This window comes from Brachyistius frenatus, unplaced genomic scaffold (genome assembly GCF_029030835.1).
Source record: "Brachyistius frenatus isolate BFR_SWC_R1_liver_20210118 unplaced genomic scaffold, ASM2903083v1 Contig_70, whole genome shotgun sequence".
NCBI lineage: Eukaryota > Metazoa > Chordata > Actinopteri > Embiotocidae > Brachyistius > Brachyistius frenatus.
The window spans coordinates 1,866,401-1,888,253 of record NW_027210669.1 but is presented as its reverse complement, the minus strand read 5'-3'; the positions used below and the strand labels follow the sequence as shown (position 1 = coordinate 1,888,253).

The following is a 21,853-nucleotide window of genomic DNA, read 5'->3' as shown; positions in this document are numbered from 1 at the left end:
AGCGATTCACCTTTTAAGAGAGTTTTAACAAATCTTTGTCAAAATTTATGGAATGACACAAAAAAATGTGGGCAAACGGCTCGTCTCAATAACACACTGAGATCTGCTAACAACCAGAGTCGCAGTATTTGGAGATCAACATGCTTGGCCGCTAAAATTTATACTGCAAGATAGCAGTTGAACATTGAAGTTGGTCTGAATAAATCAAACAAAATGTGTAACTTGAAATTCTGACAGCTCAAAGAAGACCGTGTGAAAATAGGCCACCGTCAAAAATGTTATTCTCCATCCCGTCACTCCTAAAAGTCTTATGTCTTGGTTATTTTCTATCATTTCCATGAGTCAGGTGTGCAATTTCTCAAATATGCCACTGGCTTCTGTCTGTGTTCTGTTCTAAATGTGTGATTTTTGACACATTTTTAGCCAAAAGACGCCTTTCCAAAATTCAAAGTATATTCAAAGATACAGTATGCTGATGCAAACCGGCAAGCTGTATCACTAGTGGTGTGAAATCAATGGCAAATATAACTCAATAGCGTTCTCGCTGGAATATATTTTCACATTCTCTACTTGAAGGAGAACAAGACACACTGCTGCCTTTTTCATATTTAAAGCATGGCAGCATCCGTTTTACCCCCCGTGACTACCTGAGTGATCTGGGCAGTGTTGAAACTTTCTGAACCAATTCTATTGCATTGTGATCTCTTCAACAGTTCTTGCAAAGCCCAGAGGAAGAAGGCAGAACAAGGCGTTGGGAGTCTCAAAATAGCAACTCGCCAGAGGGAGTTGGAGAGAAAAAGGCTGGCTGAGCTGCACCACCATCGCGCTGGACTTTTCCTTTCTCTGTGCGGTTGAGTCACTTCGTGTTGATGTTTCTCTCTGCCGTTCAAAGTGGAGGATGCCGTGACATATTACCTCTCGGGCTACACTACAAAGAGTTGTCTAAGAGTGGCCTGGCCGCCCGCCCGCCCGCCCGCCATCCTGCCGACTTTTTACACATTCTTGACGGATGGTTGTATTGGTCTCCTGGGGCCACGCAGTCAGAGAACACACAGCGGAGGGGCTCGGTGTACGAACGCTCGGCTACAGGGACAACGACCGACACATCCACACAGAGGCAAACAAGGGAAAACCTACACATATGCAAAGGAAGTCTGAATGGATGCTCGCGCCCACGCGCGCTAAAAAAGACCCACAGATGCACACAGGAAGGCAGGCAGGAAGATAAGGACACGGACATATATAGACGCTGTGCTGAGGGATCGTCTCGCTCCTCCAATAACGGGGAGTGTCGGCGGCGCGTTGATAAGACACTGAGTGGGTGTGATTACTGCACTGAGATAGCTCTGATTTGGGAGACTGTCATTCACCAAGAGGCTTTGTCCTGAACTTTTGAACCACATCACATCTGTTGGTTTCTATTTCTCGGCCTCTCTTCGTGCTACAAGTCCCACGCGAGACCGGAGCTGTACGAGGTGCGATCGAATGCTTCCAGGCTGTTTCTGCTGCACACCAAACGCAGCGAAGGAATAAGCGTCGCGAGTCAGCGCTGTAATTTACGGAGGCGCATCGCCATCAGCGCCTGTGTTACGTGGGCCTGGAAGTTCAGCAGAAAGCAAACATCAAATTTTGGGGGAAAGAAAGAAGTCACAAGGAAACCAAATCTGGCGAGTCGGGGGATAGATGAGTGAGAATTATGCTGTTTTTGGCCAAGAAACTCTCACGTGAATGCAACTCAAAACACCTCGCCCGGCTCGCTGCTTCATTTCCGCAGGTTTTCTGAAGCGTTTCAAAAAAGGTCTCAATTGCCGATTTACCAGAGATTGACAAAGAATTTGATCTGCACTCTGATCAAGTTTATGCTGAAATCTCAAATGCACACGTGCCGGTTGACCAAGTGAAAAAAAACAACTTGTCCCGAGACAAAAACGTGTTTTGATTGTGCCTCATTTATAGCTACAACAGTGGAGTGTTAATGACTTGGAGACACACAGTATGTGATATCCGCTACGCCCTATTAACACAAACACGTGACTGTCTCTCAACTTCTCCATTACGTAGCGTCGCTTATTCTGCAAAGTACGGTGTCATAATTAATAGAGAGCAAACACTGGGTAGCTCAGCACCAGCAAGAAGACACACCAACGTGATCAGCCAAGCACCCAATTTCACTGTATTATTAACAGTCAAAGCCACTGCCCCAACCGAGAAAACAAATAAGATGACTTTTTTGGGTTTTTTTCTACATGTTTAGATAACAGCATGAAGAGTAATCGAGCTGTCACGGCATACCATGAACGCCTGGGTGACAATTACTGCTCACACAAAATGCTGAAAAGTGAAGGCCAATTAAGGAGCTGAATGCATCCATAGTGCAATTGTTGTTATGCGTAGCCTTTTGCAATAGAATGAGAAAAAAATACATAAAGTATGAAAATTAACTTAAAACATTTCTAAAAACGTTCACACTTTCAAAGCACTACGAGCGAATAGAAATCCTGCCCGTCGTACTTTTCACATGAAATCTCAGTGGAAATAAACATGATCCCCGAGTATAACAATAGTAAAGCTACGCTTCCATTATTCCTTTTTTAAATATGTGCTTTCATGGAATTGTATTTATTTCTACTTTTTGTTTTCTGAAAAACATGCTTAAAACTCACGTCTTAATTTGGAAATATTTGAACAATCAGTCGCTCACTGAAAATTTCTGGTGCCGTCTGAACTTTCTGCAGCGAGCAGACAAAAATACCCGAAGCTTCGCGAGAAAATTGCTAACGTTGTGGTTTACTACGTCACCACTGAATGAAAGACTTTTCAACAACAAAGGAGGACGAGCAATCACGCGGTTTGAATGTGTGTGTTCTGTAGCGGTCAAATTACCTGCATTCAAATTTCAAGAGCAGCATCAGTCAGAAAAGTTGCAAATTTATCTTTGATTTTATGCGAGAATAAAACAGCATCAGCAAAGAAGATGCAAACTTTGCTCCGAGCCACACGTATTCATATCCAGTCTCACATTTTTCTTTTTTGAATATTTTTTTGGCACGCCATGCAACAAATGTCTGGCCAGCTGGGAGGTAAACTGGATATTGTGGATATGTGGTGTGTACCTTTTCTGGTCTTTTTGAGATTCAGGAAACAACTCCATCCCAGCTGGTTCCAAAAATACACTCCAGCTAACCTAAAGCCCGCAGTCCAGCTTCTGGCTCTGATGCCTACATTACAGGTCCCAAGTTGTATAAAATCAATCAGAATTCTATTTCTATTTCGATTATGAAAAGAAGGTCTACTGTACAAATACTGTAACGTTTAAAAACACTAAGTTCACAGAAATACACAGCCTATGTTCAGCAAATGCGCCATTTGAACTACTGTAAGTTTGTGATGTCACAAATGCAGGCTCATGTCATATGTCCACCGTCGGGACGGCCGACTGTCCAACCCTTCACGTGGAACCTTTTCATCTGTCATTGGCCTGGGAGTGCGTGACTCAGAAAAGAGTCAGCCAATCAGAAGAGAGCGTCACATATCAATGCGCCTTTGAGAGACAGACACAAAACAGCCTGTTCTTAGTAAAGCTTCAAAGAGAGGCTTAAGGAATGGAAGTAAAACCTAAAACCACAAAAATACCTTCTTTTGGATGGCAAGACATAAAAAAAAACAAAAAAACTTGATGAAAGTGTAAATTATACGACCTTTAAGATTCAATACAAAGGTCATGATGATGATGCCGAGCTAGAGTTGTGACCATCTTTCATCCCTTCAGTATGTCAACAATGTTACATTATAATAAAGTAGTCCGTCCTCTCATTGCCTTTCTATATAATTGTGTGTACAAACTAGTACCGATTTGCCAGAAGTCTCCTGCTTAGGTGTAAATCGAGTTCTCTGCCAGGTAAATGTAGAGCAGCACTTCAACTGCATCTCTTTCTCCATCTTCTCTTCTAAACATGGCCGCTCTGCATATATATCCCACATCGGATCATCAGCAGACTCGAAATCCAGCTTTTACCTTCGTGTACTGAGCTACCGCACCAACTCGCCTCACAAGTAATTCTTTTGAACTGCAGCTTGGGTCAATGCATATTATATTTTTACAGAGCCTGTGATAAATGCACAGAAAACACCCACCACGAAGCTGGAGACACATTTTATGTACGCGCTCTTCTGCTGCGAATAAAAAAATTCATCAACTCCTACATGGTGAGAATCGAGGCAGCTCCCTCAATAAAAGTCCTCATTGGTAAAATGTCTCAAATCAATGGGGCAAAGCTATAATAACATTAAGGTGTATTTATGTGCTTGAACAATGCAGCCAATCATCCCAACGCTCCTATCCTCACATCACTGGACAACAGAGGTGTAATTTCGTGTCGACAGCCGTCGTAATTGCAACTTTATTGCACATTAGCCACTGTAACACGTAAATAAGGACAAGCAGGCATTTCTGCTCGTATTATGTTTGTGGAACCGAAAGCATGAATTCAGCAGACAGTGCAATCATCTCAGTTTTTCATTTTCTTTCATTAACGCTTCCCGACTGTCCACCAGGAATAAGCAAAACAAGCAAACACTAAGAAAGACGTAAGTCCTTTAAGGTGCTTTTTTTTTTTAATTTAAAAAAAAAAAAAAATTATTTTATTTTTTTAGTTATAACCGTTTTGGAAATATGCACAACATTTAGTCTGAAATGTATTTTTATTTTATTTTAGGGGAAAAACACGGCTTGATGTCTCAGCTCTGATCAGAACTTCTTTGAATCTGTATCAGTCGTGGCGTGGGAGTCCCAGTCACTTTTTTTTTGTTTTTTACATCTCGTTTTCTCTGATGAGGTGTTTGTAACGGCGTCGAGTGCTTCGCCTCGCATCATTTCGGACCACTCATCCACTCCGGCTCGAGATCGATGTTACACGCAACTACGAGAATGATTTTCAGCGACGACTTTTCGAGCCTTGATCCTCATGGTTGTGATGGTAAACACCGTCGCTGAGTCACCTCCGTGCTCATTTCCACTTTGTATTTGCACACTCCAACAGCCTTGGGGCGCACAGTTGTTATTGTCAAGTCTTATGAATTCTCTGTTTGATCAAGTGGAGTTATACCGGTTACTGCAAAGAGATTTCCAATGACAGAAGACTAGAAATGTGACACTGGGTCAAAACTGAGCCAGTACAGTATTGTCAGCACAGCGCCAATGCATGAAAGGGTCAACTTTAACACTGAGTCACTTGTCTTGGGTGGTTTTATACCTGCGTGTTCAGTATAATGTCTATTTATTGACAAAAAATACCAGAACTCTCATAATCTGCTTTTTATAAAGTCACTATTTGTTACTGATTAAGATGATATTTTTGTCCCTGTGCAGTTTTGCGTGGCATTCGCATAAAAGAACATTAACACCGAGTCAAAACAAGCCCTTGGTGCCTGGTAAAGTGTTGAGTTTGTTATATTGACCAAAACTGCATCCTTTAGTAGTTCCTTTACTACCCGTGTCGACCTTACTACTCGTGAATCATATCATCTATAGCTTTTTATGATGTTGGTTAAATTACTTCACATACTCACAATTGTCATGCGGAAGAACAATTAATTTACAGACAACTTTAAAATGTTATTAATATTCCATTTTAATGAATAATAATTCAAATTGCCTGACTACATTCGTCACCTATAATTATCATTTATTTTAAATGCAACTACTGCCAGTTATTTTTACAGAGAAACTAATCAACTAAAGGATCAAAGTGATGCATCTAAGTGCCCACAGTGCACATGCAACTGAGTGCATTTACATTACCCCCCCCCCCCGCCCTCGCTCTCTCTCTGCTTATACTGCTGCCAAAGCCTTTTTGAGGAGAGATTTGATTTACTTTTCATTTTTTTTATTCGACGATAGAGGGCGCTAGTTAGCAAGGATAAAGCCACTGCTGGAATTCAGACAGGCTGTCTGAGCAAGATGCAGCTGCTGAGACTGGCTGCCTCTTTTCCTCTTCCCCTCCTCCTCCTCCTCCTCCTCTTCTTCTCCCACTGTCCCTCTCACTCCTTCACTCACTCATTACACTCATTCCCTGTATAATTTCTCTCTCTCACACACACACACACACACACACACACACACACACACACACACACACACACACACACACACACACACACACACACACACACACACACACAGCACCGCACTGCTGTCCCTATGGCCAAACAGGTTCCCAATTCAAAGTGGAAGGAAATCCTCACGCACGCGCATTGACACACAAACATTTGCACTTTACACAGCAGTGCAACTGCGCGTATACGTGCAGACATGAATCCACCTTAAGCACTCCCCCCCAAAATGGGCTTATTAAACTGTGCGTCGGCAGGGGAGGGGAGGAGGGGGGGGGGTGATCGGAGCACGCTGCTGGACAGAGCGCCTGCCAGCGTGACATGAATGTTACCCATCACGAGCACTCGAGTGGCAACTGCGGTGTCGGACGGACGGACGGACGGACGGACACGCACACACACACACACACACACACACACCGCGCTCACTAATCTCACACAAGGAAGCAGGGTTTGCGCAGTGGCCGAATAGCAAACCTTTGCAAAAGATCGTCTGGGTGTCCACGCGGGGAGGAAGAGGAGGAGGGAGGGGGGTGGGTGGGGTGGCTATCGTTATTCCTTTTTATGCAAATTAATTCACAGCCACGGTCTCACATTCCTGGTTGCTGAGTGGACTGAGCAGCACACGTACACACACACACACACACACACACACACACACACACACACACACACACACACACACACACACACACACACACACACACACAGAGGCGAAAAAAGACACCGAGCCCGCTGCACCGGAGAGAGCGAGAGAGCACAGCCACTGGCGACCACACGCATTCATATTAGTAACCACAGGGAAACCACAGCACTGCGTACACAGCCAGCCCCGTCCCGTCCCGTCCCGTCCCCTCCACCCTGTCCTGTCCTGCTGCTGCTGTGTGTTCCGGAGCTGCTTCCATATCAAATAAAAAACAAACAAGCAGACAACTTATGCGTAAAAGTTGCGCTCGAGAATTTGGTGTGTTGTCACACAAGATATCTCTTGCGGCAAAACGCCTCAACAAAAACCGCACACCACCCTGCACTTACTACAACATTTACCGCTGTCACACGCTGCCTGTGATGATGTTAAATGCATTAAAACACAGTTATTATTTCGCCATGTCGCCACACAAGAACACGAAGCATCCGAAATGTCCTCACAAAGTGTCGAGACGCGTCTCGAGAAAACACCGGTGTAAAGGACTAGAATAATGCGCACCCCACCTACCCCTTTTTTTTCGGGGCAAATATTATCTGCTGGCCCGTGGACTGGGCGACCGAGACCAAGTTCGACCCTGTTTACGTGCGCTGCTGGGGGAGAAGAAACCTGAGGGGGGTGGAGAGAGCGAGAGAGACAGGGAGAGAGACAAGGAGAGAGAGGAGGAGAGCGAGAGGGGAAGAGAGAGACTGCAATATCATTTGTGAATCCCTCTCACAGTGCTGCAGATAGGGGCTGCCAACACATGCGGCGCGTCTGCAGGTGAGGAAACAGGCTGAATATGCTGGACACAGTGAGGAATCCAACCAACGTTTCCTAAAGAAAAACTGCATCGGATATACATTTCCTTTTTTTTTTTTGCTTCTTTTTTTTCTCCCCCTCTTTCCAACACAACCCTATGATAATCTCCAGCAGGTTGTATATCGCGGAGTTGTCTTGCTTGTTGCAAGTGACTTAAGGAAGAGAGCAGAAGAGGTAATTTTGATTCATATTCATATCCCGAAGATCCGCTGCAGTCAACACTCACCTTATGATGAGTTTGGAAACTGCGCGAGCATTTAAATGATCCTCTGACATATGTGGACATATCTGCGAGCAGAGGAATATTTTTGCAGCCTCACCCACAAAAAAAAAAAAAAAAAAGAGGAGATTCCACAAACTGTAAGTAAAGCGGCGCGACATGGACTGAATTTACTTTCTGGTGATATGATGTCCGGACTATAACATTTTTGTTTGTGTGTGTGTGACTTTTACGCGCATGACATTCAAATATTTGGGGCAAAGTCCGGAGCGCACGGAGCCTCTCTGGTGTGATTTTTTTTTATTTTTTTTATTTCATTGCGGTCTTTTTGTTTCACCAAAACAAGGAAAAGATCAACTAACACTGAGCACTGAGGGAGAAAAACCGGAGAAGAGAGGAAAGCCCGTTGTACTTGCTGCTTTTCACTGCAGCAGGAGCGATAGGAAGTCGTCCGGAGGATGAAGTCTCACGCATCCCGAAACGGAGGGCTTTTCTCTTAATGAACATTTCTTTCCCGCATTCGGACTTTCCGACAGTGATTAAATATTTTTGGACATTTTTTCTTTCAAATTCAAGTGGACATTTTCTGGGGTGAACAATGAGGACTACTGGCGCAGTGGACTATTTGTACTATTGCATGCTCATCCTGCTGCTCGTGCATCAGCCCGCTGCCAAGCAAGTGCTCCGGTACCGTCTCGCTGAGGAGGGACCCGCCGATGTCAGAGTAGGCAACGTAGCCGGCGACCTGGGCATCATCGCCGGGGCCGGTGAGGTGACATTCACTCTCGAGTCCGGCTCTGATTTTTTCAAAATAGACAACATCACAGGTGAGCTCACCACCAACGAGAAGCGGATAGACCGTGAAAAATTACAGCAGTGCCAAATGATATTTGATGAGAATGAGTGTTTTATAGATTTTGAAGTGTCAGTGATAGGACCAGCCCAGAGCTGGGTCGACCTCTTCGAAGGGAAAGTCATCATACTAGACATAAACGATAACACTCCGTCGTTCCCTTCCCCTGTCCTGACACTGTCTGTGGAGGAAAACAGACCCATCGGAACCCTTTATCTGCTGCCCACAGCCACCGACAGAGACTTCGGCAGAAACGGAATAGAGAGATATGAGCTCATTCAGGACAATGGAGAGAACTCGAGGCGCCTGGGCTCTTCTGGGGATTCATACTCGGGGAAGAGGAGGTTTGAGGAAGGAGTGAGCAGGAGCAGTGTCTTTGAACTGCAAGTTGCTGACACCACTGATGGAGAGAAGCAGCCTCAACTCATCATTAAAGGGGCCCTCGATAGGGAACAGAGAGACTCCTATGAGCTCACGCTGCGCGTTCGGGACGGAGGAGATCCCCCTCGCTCCTCCCAGGCCATCCTGAGGGTAATGATCACCGACGTGAACGACAACAACCCCCGGTTTGAGAAGAGTGTGTACGAAGCCGACCTGCCAGAGAACAGTTCCCCCGGCGCCCCCATCCTGCAGCTCAAAGCGGCCGACGCAGACGTGGGGGTTAACGGTCAAATCGAGTACGTGTTTGGGGCAGCCACCGAGTCGGTGAGGAGGCTGCTGCGGTTGGATGAGAGCACGGGGTGGCTGAGTGTGTTGCACCGCATTGACCGTGAAGAAGTGAGCCAACTGAGGTTCACGGTAATGGCCCGTGACCGAGGTCAGCCGCCCAAAATGGACAAGGCCACAGTGGTGCTGAACATCAAGGACGAGAACGACAACGTTCCTGCCATTGAAATCCGAAAAATCGGACGCATTTTCTTGAAGGACGGGATAGCCAACGTGGCCGAGGACGTCGTCGTGGACACGCCCATCGCCCTGGTTCAGGTGTCGGACCGTGACCAGGGGGAGAACGGCATCGTGACCTGCACCGTGGTCGGGGATGTGCCCTTTCAGCTCAAACCAGCCAGCGAGATGGAGGGCGAGCAGAATAAAAAGAAATACTTCCTCCACACGTCTGCAACTCTGGACTACGAAGCCACACAGGAATACAATGTGGTCATAGTGGCCGTGGACTCCGGCAGCCCCAGTCTGGCAAGTAATAACTCTCTTATCGTGAAAGTGGGCGACACTAACGACAACCCTCCCATCTTCAGCCAGAATGTAGTGGAGGTGTCGTTCCCAGAAAACAATGCCCCTGGCGAGAGGGTGACAACGGTAGCAGCCATCGACGCAGATAGTGGGAAGAACGCTGAAATAGCCTATTCCCTAGACTCATCAGTAAATGGGATTTTCTCTATCGATGCAGACAGTGGAGACATCCGAGTAAACACCATTCTGGATAGAGAGCAAACAGAGCGCTACGAATTCAAAGTGATAGCCAAAGATAAAGGCATAAACACCCTTCAGGGTTCTGCAACAGTGGTCGTCCTGGTGGCCGACAAGAATGACAACGAACCAAAGTTCATGCAGGACGTGTTCACCTTCTATGTCAAAGAGAACCTCGATCCAAACAGCCCAGTTGGCATGGTTACAGTAATCGATGCAGACAAAGACCAAAATGCAGACATGGGGCTTTTCATCGAGGAAGAGGAGGACCTCTTCTCCATAGAGAACGAAACTGGGACAATTTTCTCCACCCTGTCCTTTGACCGAGAACAGAAAACCACGTACACGTTCCGCGTCAAAGCCGTGGACGGCGGCGACCCTCCGAGATCCGCCACCGCCACGGTTTCCCTCTTCGTCATGGATGAAAACGACAACGCGCCGACAGTCACCTTCCCGATAAACAGCTCGTACACTCTGCTTTCTCCCTCCAGTAACGTCAGAACGGTAGTCAGGACGGTCATAGCTACCGACACAGACACCGGCATCAACGCAGACCTCAACTACAGCATCATTGGGGGAAACCCCTTCAAGCTGTTTGAGATCGACAGGGGCACCGGGGTCATTTCTCTGATGGCGAAGCTGGAGCAGAAGCACTACGGCCTCCACAGGCTGGTGGTCCAGGTGAACGACAGCGGGCAGCCGTCACAGAGCACCACCACGTTGGTTCACATCTACGTTAATGAGACTCTTTCCAACTCCACGGTGGTGGAGGCCCAAGTGGCCAAGAGCCTCAGCACGTCCCTCAACACCAACATTGCCGGTGACCCCAACTATGACCTCAGCAAACAGCGGTTAAGCATCATAATCGGAGTGGTTTCGGGCATCATGACGGTCATCCTCATCATTCTCGTGGTCGTCATGGCCCGTTACTGCCGTCCCAAGAACAAGAATGGTTACGAGGCCGGCAAGAAGGACCACGAAGACTTCTTCACGCCGCAGCAGCACGACAAGTCCAAGAAGCCCAAGAAAGACAAGAAGAAGCAGAAGTCCAAACAGCCTCTCTACAGCAGCATCGTCACCGTGGAGGCCTCCAAACCCAACGGGCAGCGCTACGACGGCGTCAACGAGAAGCTGTCGGACAGTCCCGGCATGGGCCGCTACCGCTCGGTCAACGGAGGGCCGGGCAGCCCGGATCTGGCCCGGCACTACAAGTCCAGCTCGCCGCTCCCCACCGTCCAGCTTCACCCGCAGTCGCCGACGGCTGGAAAAAAGCACCAGGCGGTGCAGGACCTGCCCCCTGCCAACACCTTTGTTGGGACCGGAGATAACATTTCCCTTGGATCTGACCACTGCTCTGAATACAGCAGTCAAACTATCAACAAGTACAACAAACAGGTAAGAAGACACGTCTCCATGTTCTTTTTGTTTCCCTCCACTACTCTTAAATGTCTCCTGCTTCTTCCTCTCAGTGTTCCCTCCACCATAATGCTTTCTGACAGGGCTAGTCTCAGTAGTCTTGTTGCCTTTATGGTGCTAATGTGTGTCAAGTTAGCGGTATTGATCTGTTTTGGTTTGGAGTGCCATTCACATGTAATATTGAAATAATAGAGAAAGGTTTAGATTATCTCCAGGAAGGAGGGGGCGGAAGGGGCGGAAGGGGGGGTGCTTTGCTACCACTTGACCAAACAACTATTTTTTTTAATTTTTATCACAGCGTGTGTTGAAGCTGCTTTTTTTTTTTTTTTTTTTTTTTTCCCCATCAGGCCCGTCAAAGCCACTAACCTCAGAAAATATGTGTCGGGAGTGTTGTCGACAGCTCACATAAGGGTTTGGTTTGCAGTTATTCTATCCCAGAGGGGAGCGTGGCGGGGGCCCGGCTGCACTCCCCATTAGCCCCGTCCAGCCCTGCCTTGCCCCTCGTCTGCAACGAGGCTATCTTTTCCTCTCAGGAAAGAGACAGAGAGAGCGACGATGAAAGAGAACAGAGAAAAGGAGGGTGGACGTAGGTTGTGTGCAACACTGACGTGGTTCTGTAGGCTTTATGGAGTCGGGTTTTTTTACGGCCTCTGCTTGAACATCTGGCCAGGAGGTCACATTAACATTCTTTTTGCATTGATTCATTGACCCAGCGGTGAAAATTCACCTCCCATATTGTGCCTCAGTTTCTTCCACTCCCTCCAGTGTATATCTATATATATATATATATATATATACATATATATCTGTCTGCCATCTTGTACCTGCTTCTCTTCTCCACCACCCTCCAGCTTGTCTCACCTCCTCCCCCCTTCTGCTTTTTCTGTCTCTCAGTAACTCCGTTCTCAGCAAAGGTAAAAGTTCTTGGTGTGATTTTGATATTTAAATTCCAGGAAATGTGTTGCTTTCATGGATTCAGTCTTATATTATTATTTCTTTTTTTGTGGGGGTGGGTGGGCCTGCTTTTGTACCGTTACGTGCAAGAGCAGCGGGAGACCGGAGTTAATACTTAATAAAGATGGCTGATTTGCGTTTTCCAGAAAAAGAACACTATTGTTGTTGTTTTTATTTTTGTATGGCATTCTAATGAATTATTGATCTTTCTTTTACTTGGTGTCAGCACTACTCTCAGATTTCTGGTGTTTGCTTTGCTCGCACTTTTTTCCCTCCATTTTTGTGTGTTCTTTATTCCTTTATGTTAGTATATTATATTCCTGCTGTCGCTTTCTCCCCCTCAAACTCTCCTCTGGACCCTTGTACACCCCCCTCCCCCCATTCTGTATACCTCTTTCTCCCTCTGTTTTTTCAGCCTCTGCCACATCATACCCCCTACAACGGCTGCTTTCTACCTTTGTTCTTGCAGTAGTTTCTTTTTTAATCTCCACTCACATCTCTCTGTACCCCCTCTCCCCCTCCCTCTCACTATTCGTCCTCTCAAATCATTTTAGCCCCCCCTTTTACTCCTCTTCCCCTGCTCTGTCTCTAACAGCTTCTAATATGGTGTATTCACTGAGCTGCTTCCCAGAGTGTGAGGAGTGCTGTTGCTTTCGGATGTCTCCTGCATAATTAAAAGGGCACTCTATTTGCTGCTGCGGCAGCAGCATGTATTGTGTGTCACTATGCGCCACTTATATAATTATTTATTTACTCTCTACATTAATGCTGCGGTAACTTTTATGGACTGTGCGTTTGTTAGACTCGAGTGTCTTGGATAGAGCGACCTAAAGGAGCGATTTCCTGTGATTCACCAGTTTGGATGTTTAAATTGTAATAAAATGGCAAATAAACTGTTTAAGTGATCGACTGGCAAATATCACTTATGTTAATTGTGTGGTGCAGCTGGTTTGGTATTTATTACACAATCGCCAGCAGGTATTCAAATTGGCTTTTCATACCCTATGGGCTCGGTAAATACTTCCTGTTGATACAGTTGGCCGGGGTGAAGAGGCCGTCGCTTAATGGCTCCACAAGAGAGCTAATTGAAGAGAAGGTGTGTGTTCATGTGCTCCAATTATGGCATTACGCAGCCGCCTCTATATTAGATTAAGTAGTGAAGCGGTCATGCTCTTGATTTTAGGGACGCTGCATCTAAAAATATTCTGCTGTCTGCTAAGTGCCACTACAGTTAAAGACATAATAAAACACTCAAGGACACCAGCGGGCCTCAGTTACAGGAACATGTTTGCACAAAATATGGATTTAGTTGTAGAAAATTGTGACATCGATGAATAGATTAGCATTATATGCTTATTGTATTTTATATTGTCCTTCGACATGTAGTCATATTACTGTGCTTTTATATATATATATATATATATATATTAAACCGACCCTTTTATTACATCCAATACAGCTGAACGTGTTCAAACTGCTAAGAGTTATGACAAGTGATGACACCGAAATCTTGTATTGTGTGTGTGTGTGTGTGTGTGTGTGTGTGTGTGTGTGTGTGTGTGTGTGTGTGTGTGTGTGTGTGTGTGTGTGTGTCACCACCACCTCTTTTACCACTCGCTCTTTCTTTTTGTCCATCTGTGGGAGGGGATATGGACAGGCACAAGAAAGACGGCCCTGTTAGTGGTACAGAGAATGGCCCCTACTGTTTCACAGGGGACTCGGGGGTTTGGGTGGAAAGACAGAGGAGGGGTGGTGGTGGTGGTGGGGGGGCAGAGAATAGTGCTGACCATTGACTGTAATCTCTGAGGTATCGGGTTCCGTCTTTTCTCCCTCCTCGCCCACCTAATCTTACAATAACCGCGCCTGCAACCTGCTCGGGCAGGTAACCAAGCAACTGAGGGAGTTTATCAGTGAGGCGAACCTTTCTTTTTTAGCCCCCGCCAGACATTTAAACAGTCATTAAGCTGAGCTAACTGTGAGGGAGAAGCCAGCGTGTCACCCAGCAGCTGTTGAGGGCTTGTACAGGAAGGGCAGCAGACCTGACATTTCATCTCTTCCTGTAACTCTATCGATTGCGGCTTGTGTTAATCATATTTTTCCCTGTTTTCTTGGTTGTTGTTTTTTTGCCGCGTTTGTACAACATTATTCCGGGTCTATCTGCTCCTTGCACGCCTGTGTCCAGCCGTTGCATCTGAAAGCTGATGACTAGTGTGTTCACTTAACAGAACACTTAACTTTATTACTTCTGGCAGTAGCTTCTGTTCCGTCTAGTGCCAGAAAATAACGCTGTCCAACCGTAATGCGCTGAGGAATGAAATCACTTAGCCTCCGAATTAGCACAAGCCATCAGCCTTTGTTTTATCATTGCACTTCAAAGCGCCACTCGTGCCCAGGTGGATCACTTTTAATCAGCGGTGAGCCCCGGCAGCTTGTGTTCAGCAGGAGCCCCTCAGGGCAGGCGAAGCCCCCGTCCGCACACCCTTATACTCCGTTCTCTCGCCTCCAGGCTGATGCAGCAAGCGTAACTGGACGTTGCCCTCAACCCGGCTCCCGGTGCTCGTCCCCCCTCGCTCCGGCCAGCTGTCCCTCCCGGGACGTGGCCGCGGAGCATCTGATTTGCATCGGGGCAAACCCTCACCTCGCCGCACTCGCGCAGGACAAACGATATCACCATGCAAACGGAGGTCATCCGGGTGGCGTTTGTAGCCAAAACCTCCGGATGCGATTGCCCCTTCATGTCTGCGGGTGCACCAGGAAACCAATATGGAAATGGACTACTTTCCCTCTGGCCTCATTTGTTTCAACCTATAAAATGTAGCTGCCTAAACACCTACAAGCCACAACTGAAACTCGTAAAGCGTCTTTTTGTTCTAAAAATGCCTAAATTTATCACCCCTTTGTGGGTTTTTTTTTTATGTTAAATATAAATATACTGAACTGCTATACTTTCTTGGCACCAACCGACTCACTTCAAGACTCTCCAAAAAAACATGCCATGGCATTCGACGCCGAGTTGCCGTCACACAAATAGGTTTTTGTTTTAGAAGGCAGAACTTTTGCTCTCTCGTGAGCGAACACATCCATTAGCATGCACAGGCTCTGCTCGAGCGGCCCGTTTCTACTTAGGTCATTGGATTCGACATCAGAGCACCTTGTTTCACTTTAAACCCATTTCTGGCCACATACATGTCTTGAGTTGCGACGCCGCAGAAACCGGTTAGCGTCGACCGTGAGCACGTTGTTGGTAAGTTGTGGCATCCAGCGATAGCTTCCATGGTGAGGCCTTAAGGGGACATCTGTAAATTGTAAATAACAGACAACAAAGCGGGTTACACTTTCCTCATCTAGACTGCATGACTAATGAATGAAAAATAGATTTGATAAAACTGATATCAGGAACAAGTCAGTCAAGGTATTGGCACCCCGGTACCCTATGGAACGTTTTTTTTTTTTTTTTTAACGATAGGCAGCCCAAATCAAATACACAGGCATCAAACTGTCCCGATGATCTTATCTAGTAAACCAGTTTGGCGGAGAGTCACTCACGGAGCTCCACAATGTAATTACTCGATAAGAGGTTCTGCAAGAGCTTTACAAGGTTCGGTCATCCTCCATCCTCAAATTATAACGAAGCCACTGCTGCTTCCTCCACAGACGAGGTGACCTGTATCAGTGGACACTCAAGATATTAGCTGATTTATCAGTTCAGCAAAACCAAATATGAAAACAGTGAATATGATGCTAAAAATAAAAAAAGGAATATCAAGATGATGTGCAATAACGTTGTTTGTTTATTGCCCCATTATTATGATTATTCACGCTCGTCCTTAATACTGCTTACGGTGGCGGACGATATCAAAATTGTTTTTGGATCTATTATTGCTTAATTCAATATGTGGTCGCTCGGCCTTTTTGTTGTTTATGTTCTGAGAGGAAAATGGAAGAAGTAAGAGAGCACAGTAATACTCATGAAATTGCAGCGGGCAGCATTTTCTGGTTTAATTTGGTTTGGTGATTTGAATGCATTGGCTCTGAGGCAATTACTAATCTAAGGATTAGACTTACCTGATATGCAGGCAGGAATGGTGGAGACTTGAGAGAGAAAGCCGGAGAGAGAGATTGCTGCAGCCGGTTTGCTAGTGTCTGCTATATTACTATACTATTAATATTTTAATACCGACGCTCACTCTCTTTACCTATTGGGGGAAACCGGGAAAAGTTAGTCTTCCTTTCCTCGTTCACTCCCCCCTTTCTCTACCGACAACAGACGTGCCAGTGACTCGTCCTCAAAATGCAAATAAATACTCATGATTGAAGAAGCCTCAACTCATCCGCAACATTTGTCACGATAAGAAAGGGAGAGAAAGGCGGGGGAGGACGGGGGGGGGGACAAAAAAAAAATAGACAAGAAATTTAAGCCGCATGCCACCTTGATTGCTCTCCACGCTGCTGATTGTAAGTGGCAGTGTCGAGGATGCCACCTTCTTCTCGCCGCTTCTTTCAATTTGATGTCATCGAAAATGGAATTTCATTTCATACTCGGCAGCGATAGCATTAGATAGGGCTCACCAGGATAAAGCGGATTCATATTTGCAGATTTGCCTTTCCTGTGGCACTATCAATCATTGCACACTCACCCTATTGCCGACTTGTTTTTCACAGCAATTGTTAGGAGGAGTTTGTTCAAGTAAATTGACTTTTACAAGGCTCCCAAGGTTTATGATATGCTATGCTAGCCTCGTTGTTTCCTCGATAGCTGTCCTCTCGTATCGACTCCGGGAGCCCAGAGCCAACTAAATGAGAACATCACTTAGCTCTACTGCTGTACAACCCAGGGGAATGGTTCTCTGTCTACGAGCTGGATCACAACACGGATCAAACGTAAGGCTTGTTGTTTGTGAAACTAATAGGCGAAACAACAGTGTTTTGTTTACTGTGACATCGTACCTCATCAAAATTGCAACACTGTCTGGCGAAGTCAGGCCCATAATAATGGGATTTTTTTTTTGTCGTGGTTGTTGTTTTGCAGAAAAGGTCATAGGCCATTTGTTGTCTCGTTATTGATTCAAACAGGTGGCGCCGGGGTCTCCGCATTCGTGTGTTGTGCCAGATTTGCTTGAAGTTTCTTTGTTTGTTTGTGTATTTTTAAGTTTTATGTTTGTATGCCCCGCCTGCCTCTCTCCTTCGCTCGCTCGCTCGCTCACTCCGTAGGAAACATTGCGATGAATCACATGAATCACTCCCTGTCAGCGTAGCTCACACGGGTGCAGGGTGTCAAGGGAGCTGCCAGCAGGGTCCGTGGCCCCACCCGAGGGGGCGGCGATTTAAAACCCTCATCCAGCATCGGCCGCGTTGTCAAACGTGGCCTTCGTGAAAATGAGAATACGGGCCGGGAAAAGGCAGACGCGTCGATCCATAATTTACCCCCTAAGTGCCACCTTTTGCTCCGGCAGCCAACTGTAAAGCTCCTCGGTGCAAAGTGAACTTGTTTATTAAGCCGAACCGACAGGTGAAAAAAAAAAAGACACTTTAACTGACATGTTGTCTCCCATGACGACCAGAGGAAAGATGCTGGACTTGGTAAAACGACGACTTGTTTGTTTGTTTGTGTGTGTGTGTGTGTGTGTGTGTGTGTGTGTGTGTGTGTGTGTGTGTGTGTGTGTGTGTGTGTGTGTGTGTGTGTGTGTGTGTGTGTGTAAATACACAACGGTGTTGACAGGGGAGAAGTTAACAAGTTCAGCGGTGTAATTGGAGCGTATTTAATAGGTACAACCTTCACCCTGGGTTCAGGTTCACATTGATTTTTTTTTTTTAAGGCTCTGACAGACATGCACCTGTTCTTTCTCTCTTGGAGAATTCTTCCCCCCCTTTTGACTTTGCCGGTCCGCGTTCGTATTGAGAAACTGCTAAAATATTAAGATCGTCTGAGATCTCCTGACTGCATGAGACAAAGTAAGAATTGTCCGCGATAAATAATGCACCAGAAAGGCTTCGTGTCTTCTTCTTTTTTTTTTTACTTTTTCATCCAAATGATATGGCTTTTTATTAACGGTCTCACTTGCTAAGCAGCAGAGTATAATGGATGTGACGTGACTTGAGGAAGGGGAGGAAGAGGACAGCTTGACTCCCTCTATTAGCCCTGTTTTGGTGCAGCTCCCACCATGTGGCCCCCAAATGAGATTATATGTGTATGAAACAGGCGATAGAGCACTCGCTGACCATCCATCAAAGACTGTGTGAAAGTTTGTGCATGTGTACTCAGCGGGTACGCTCGCTGTGTGGACGCGTGTGATGAAGTGTGTAGGTGTACAGTATGGCTTTGTGTGTTTGTGTTTCCTGTGAGGGCTGGAGAGGAAAGCAAACGGGGGCCTCCACAGTTCAGCCTCTCCATCATCCCGCACGCCGGGCACACGCGCAGCGACATGCCTGAGAGGGTTTCAATATCCTGTGTGCATGCGTGTGTGTGTGTGTGTGTGTGTGTGTGTGTGTGTGTGTGTGTGTGTGTGTGTGTGTGTGTGTGTGTGTGTGTGCGCGCTGCTGTGTTTACCCAAGGAATGCAGTTCATTATATTTGTATGTGTGTCTGGTTATTACATGTAGTCTCTACACACACACATGCGTACGGAGGCAGATGGAGCCTGAAGGCTGGAGCAATACTTTATCTTCACCTGCTCAAAAGCCACAATAAGCTCGAGTAGTCTGGGCGGATGACGTTCCTTTTCTTGACTCCCCAGTAATCACAAGTGCCCTTGAGCAAGGTACTTCTTTGCCCCAAATGAGCTATTCATTGGACACCGCTCTGACCAAGACGTGCACTTTAACCCCGCTCAGTTCAAACGTGCACACGCCACCTGTATTAAACTCCGTGGACGGGTGCAAAAAAAAAAAAAAGGTAGAAATATTCATTAGCGAAGTACTGGCGGGGTCAGGAGAAGCCCCTGTATCGATGAGGCTTTACCTGGCAGAGAGCAGGCTATTAGCCCGGCCCGATAAATCTTGTCAGAGGCTGCTAGAATCTGCCTGCCTGCTGAAGAATGAAGGTCACGGGCCAGCTGGAGTTACGACCGGCCTCACAAGGAAGCTGCTATCAAATCAACTGAAATATGAAGTCCAGACAGTCTTTTTTTGAAAATGCTAATTTTTCAATTTGCCTCTCTTTCAGCCTGCTCTTTCAGTATGCCGCATACAACAATGTAGGATCAAATTAAAGTGTGAATAGGTGCTTTCTACATAACACAGATTTATCGAATTTCATTAAAACCTTTTCGCTGTTTTCATGGATCTCACATCGACTCCTCACTTTATGATTTAATGCCATTTAGAGCGATAATACAGTCAAATGAAAACAGTGGCACTGCCAGTAAGTTCAGAAAAAATGAACCTTTTCTTCTGTGCTGCAAGAATCGTGGATGACTATACCTGGGTCGTATTTAAGAAACAATTATGCAGCCAGTCTGAAAATCAATCATTTCAGTCATTGATCAAACCGAAATGAGGCAAAAGATTTGCCGATTCCAATCTCTTTTAGCGCGCTAAATATATATTGATCCCCAAAAGGTCCCTGGTTTAAATATCAGACAAGCCCCCGAATTTTGTCACAACCAGGCTTTCAAAGGAAGGGCAACATGTGGAGTCAACACATGGTTATTTAAGGTATTTAAGAAAACGTAAGTATGTCGTCAGTTCATCGGTAATTTGTGTAGTGGGTTGTTGTTTTAACATACACAGATATAAGAAAAACTAAATCCACTCCCAACATCAAGCCTTCGGCCATGAGGCCGACGGGCCGGCACAACCTTCATTGGACAAAACAAGCCGTTTGATGAAGTCACTAAGGGCTCTTGGGAAATAATTATTAGCACTTTTTTTCTTAATACCTTCCACTCGATTAATTGCTCATAAAACTAATCATTAGCTGCCTCAATAACAGGTGGATCGATGTGTCCATAATACCAGTAAAACCTCGGCACAAACTCGTGAGCATCCCTTATCAAGATGGGGTAGATTTTCCTCACTCAAAGAAAAAGAACACGGTTTTAAGACAAATCAGTAGTTATGAAACTTGAGAAGAAATGTTCTGATGCACAGCAGAGCTCTACATTAAGCTGCCAGAATAAACCCGACTGAATGCTGCACTAGCCCTCATATGTTGGGTATTCCCAGAGGCCCGCCCTGTTGGAAACTGCAATATAAAGTGGAGATGACTGTAATGCTGGCTTTAGTCAGACAAATTCTGCTGTGGATTGAGGAGCTCCAGACATTTAATATGGTTTCATGTATTGATTTGCGGCACCTTGCCCTATAGCCTGTTTATTATCTAGCTTTGGTTTCACCTTTTACTCTTTTTCTCACAGAATCTCAGGAGATAAGAGTCCTCCCAATTATTTCTCTCCATACCAGCAACAATGTTCTCAATAACACCTACAAATAGTCAATCGGACCGGCCACCGGCGGAGAACCGGGTGCTTCGAACGGCAACGCGTTCAGAGCGGTGGCTTCTGCAGCGGTTGTGGAGGGGGAGACAAACCGGGTGTTGTAATCAAGACTGAGAGACCGGTCTTTGACACGGTTCATTTATTCTGAGTTGCTCCAATGCAACACTTGGGACACAATAGCCAATTGTAAATTACAGAGTGGATTCAGTGGTGAGAAGTGCCTTGAGGGGGGAACCGAGCCCACAGAGGCGCGGAAAATAGGGAATGTTGTTGCATTTGTTGCCGTTTGGTTGGAGGTTGATGAGGTCTGGGATTGGGGGAAAAGCACGGCTATCAATCAAATTGACATGTCCGGGGGCAGTAAAATGATTAGAATAATGGTAAACAAAGCCGCTTATACACGACTAGGGTTTTTCTTTCATACTCATACCTCAACTTTATTTCAAACCATGGCCCCTTTTGGTTAATAAGCCTCTCTTAGCGTCAGCTTCATCACTTTTAATCTGCCTGTAACGATATATTAATAACAGTCTTCAGAGGAAGGAGGCAAACTGCTGTGAACATAAGTGCATAAAGGAAGGCTATCACATGCTGAAGAGCTCTTTTGAACTGATGACGTGAAGGGGGGGTGGGGGGGGCTCAAAGTGACAGGCGGCGGTGAGCCTATACGCTGGCTGACATTTACGAGTGTGCCGTGGAGATCCCCCCCCCCTCCTCCCCCCAGCTGGACTTGGAGGGGAGACGGTTACTTTCTGTTTAATCGCCATCAGAATTCGCCGGGTGCCGCGGCAAATGTTTGAGTAGCGCAGATTACTTTTCCCCGTGAAGCCAATTGCGGCCGATCGTTTGATGTCTACGCAAATGTGCTTAACGTGCAGAACCGCCGCTCGCCTCCCTCTTCCTCTGCACATTTGGAAGATTTACGTCTGGGTG

General features: G+C 46.1%; 1 protein-coding gene across 6 annotated transcripts in view; it reads left to right on the top strand.

Annotated features, from left to right (window-relative positions):
- Positions 1–7,476: 7,476 nt before the first annotated feature.
- Positions 7,477–21,853, top strand: part of pcdh7b (protocadherin 7b) — a 110,713-nt gene continuing 96,336 nt past the window's right edge. For 3 of the 6 annotated variants that reach the window (XM_069707676.1, XM_069707675.1, XM_069707674.1), the window contains exon 1: positions 7,477–11,511. In XM_069707676.1, the coding sequence (XP_069563777.1) occupies positions 8,437–11,511 (3,075 nt within the window). In that variant the 5' untranslated portion in view covers positions 7,477–8,436. The remainder of the gene's footprint in view (positions 11,512–21,853) is intronic. The other 3 variants (XM_069707672.1, XM_069707671.1, XM_069707670.1) reach the window with 1 other exon arrangement.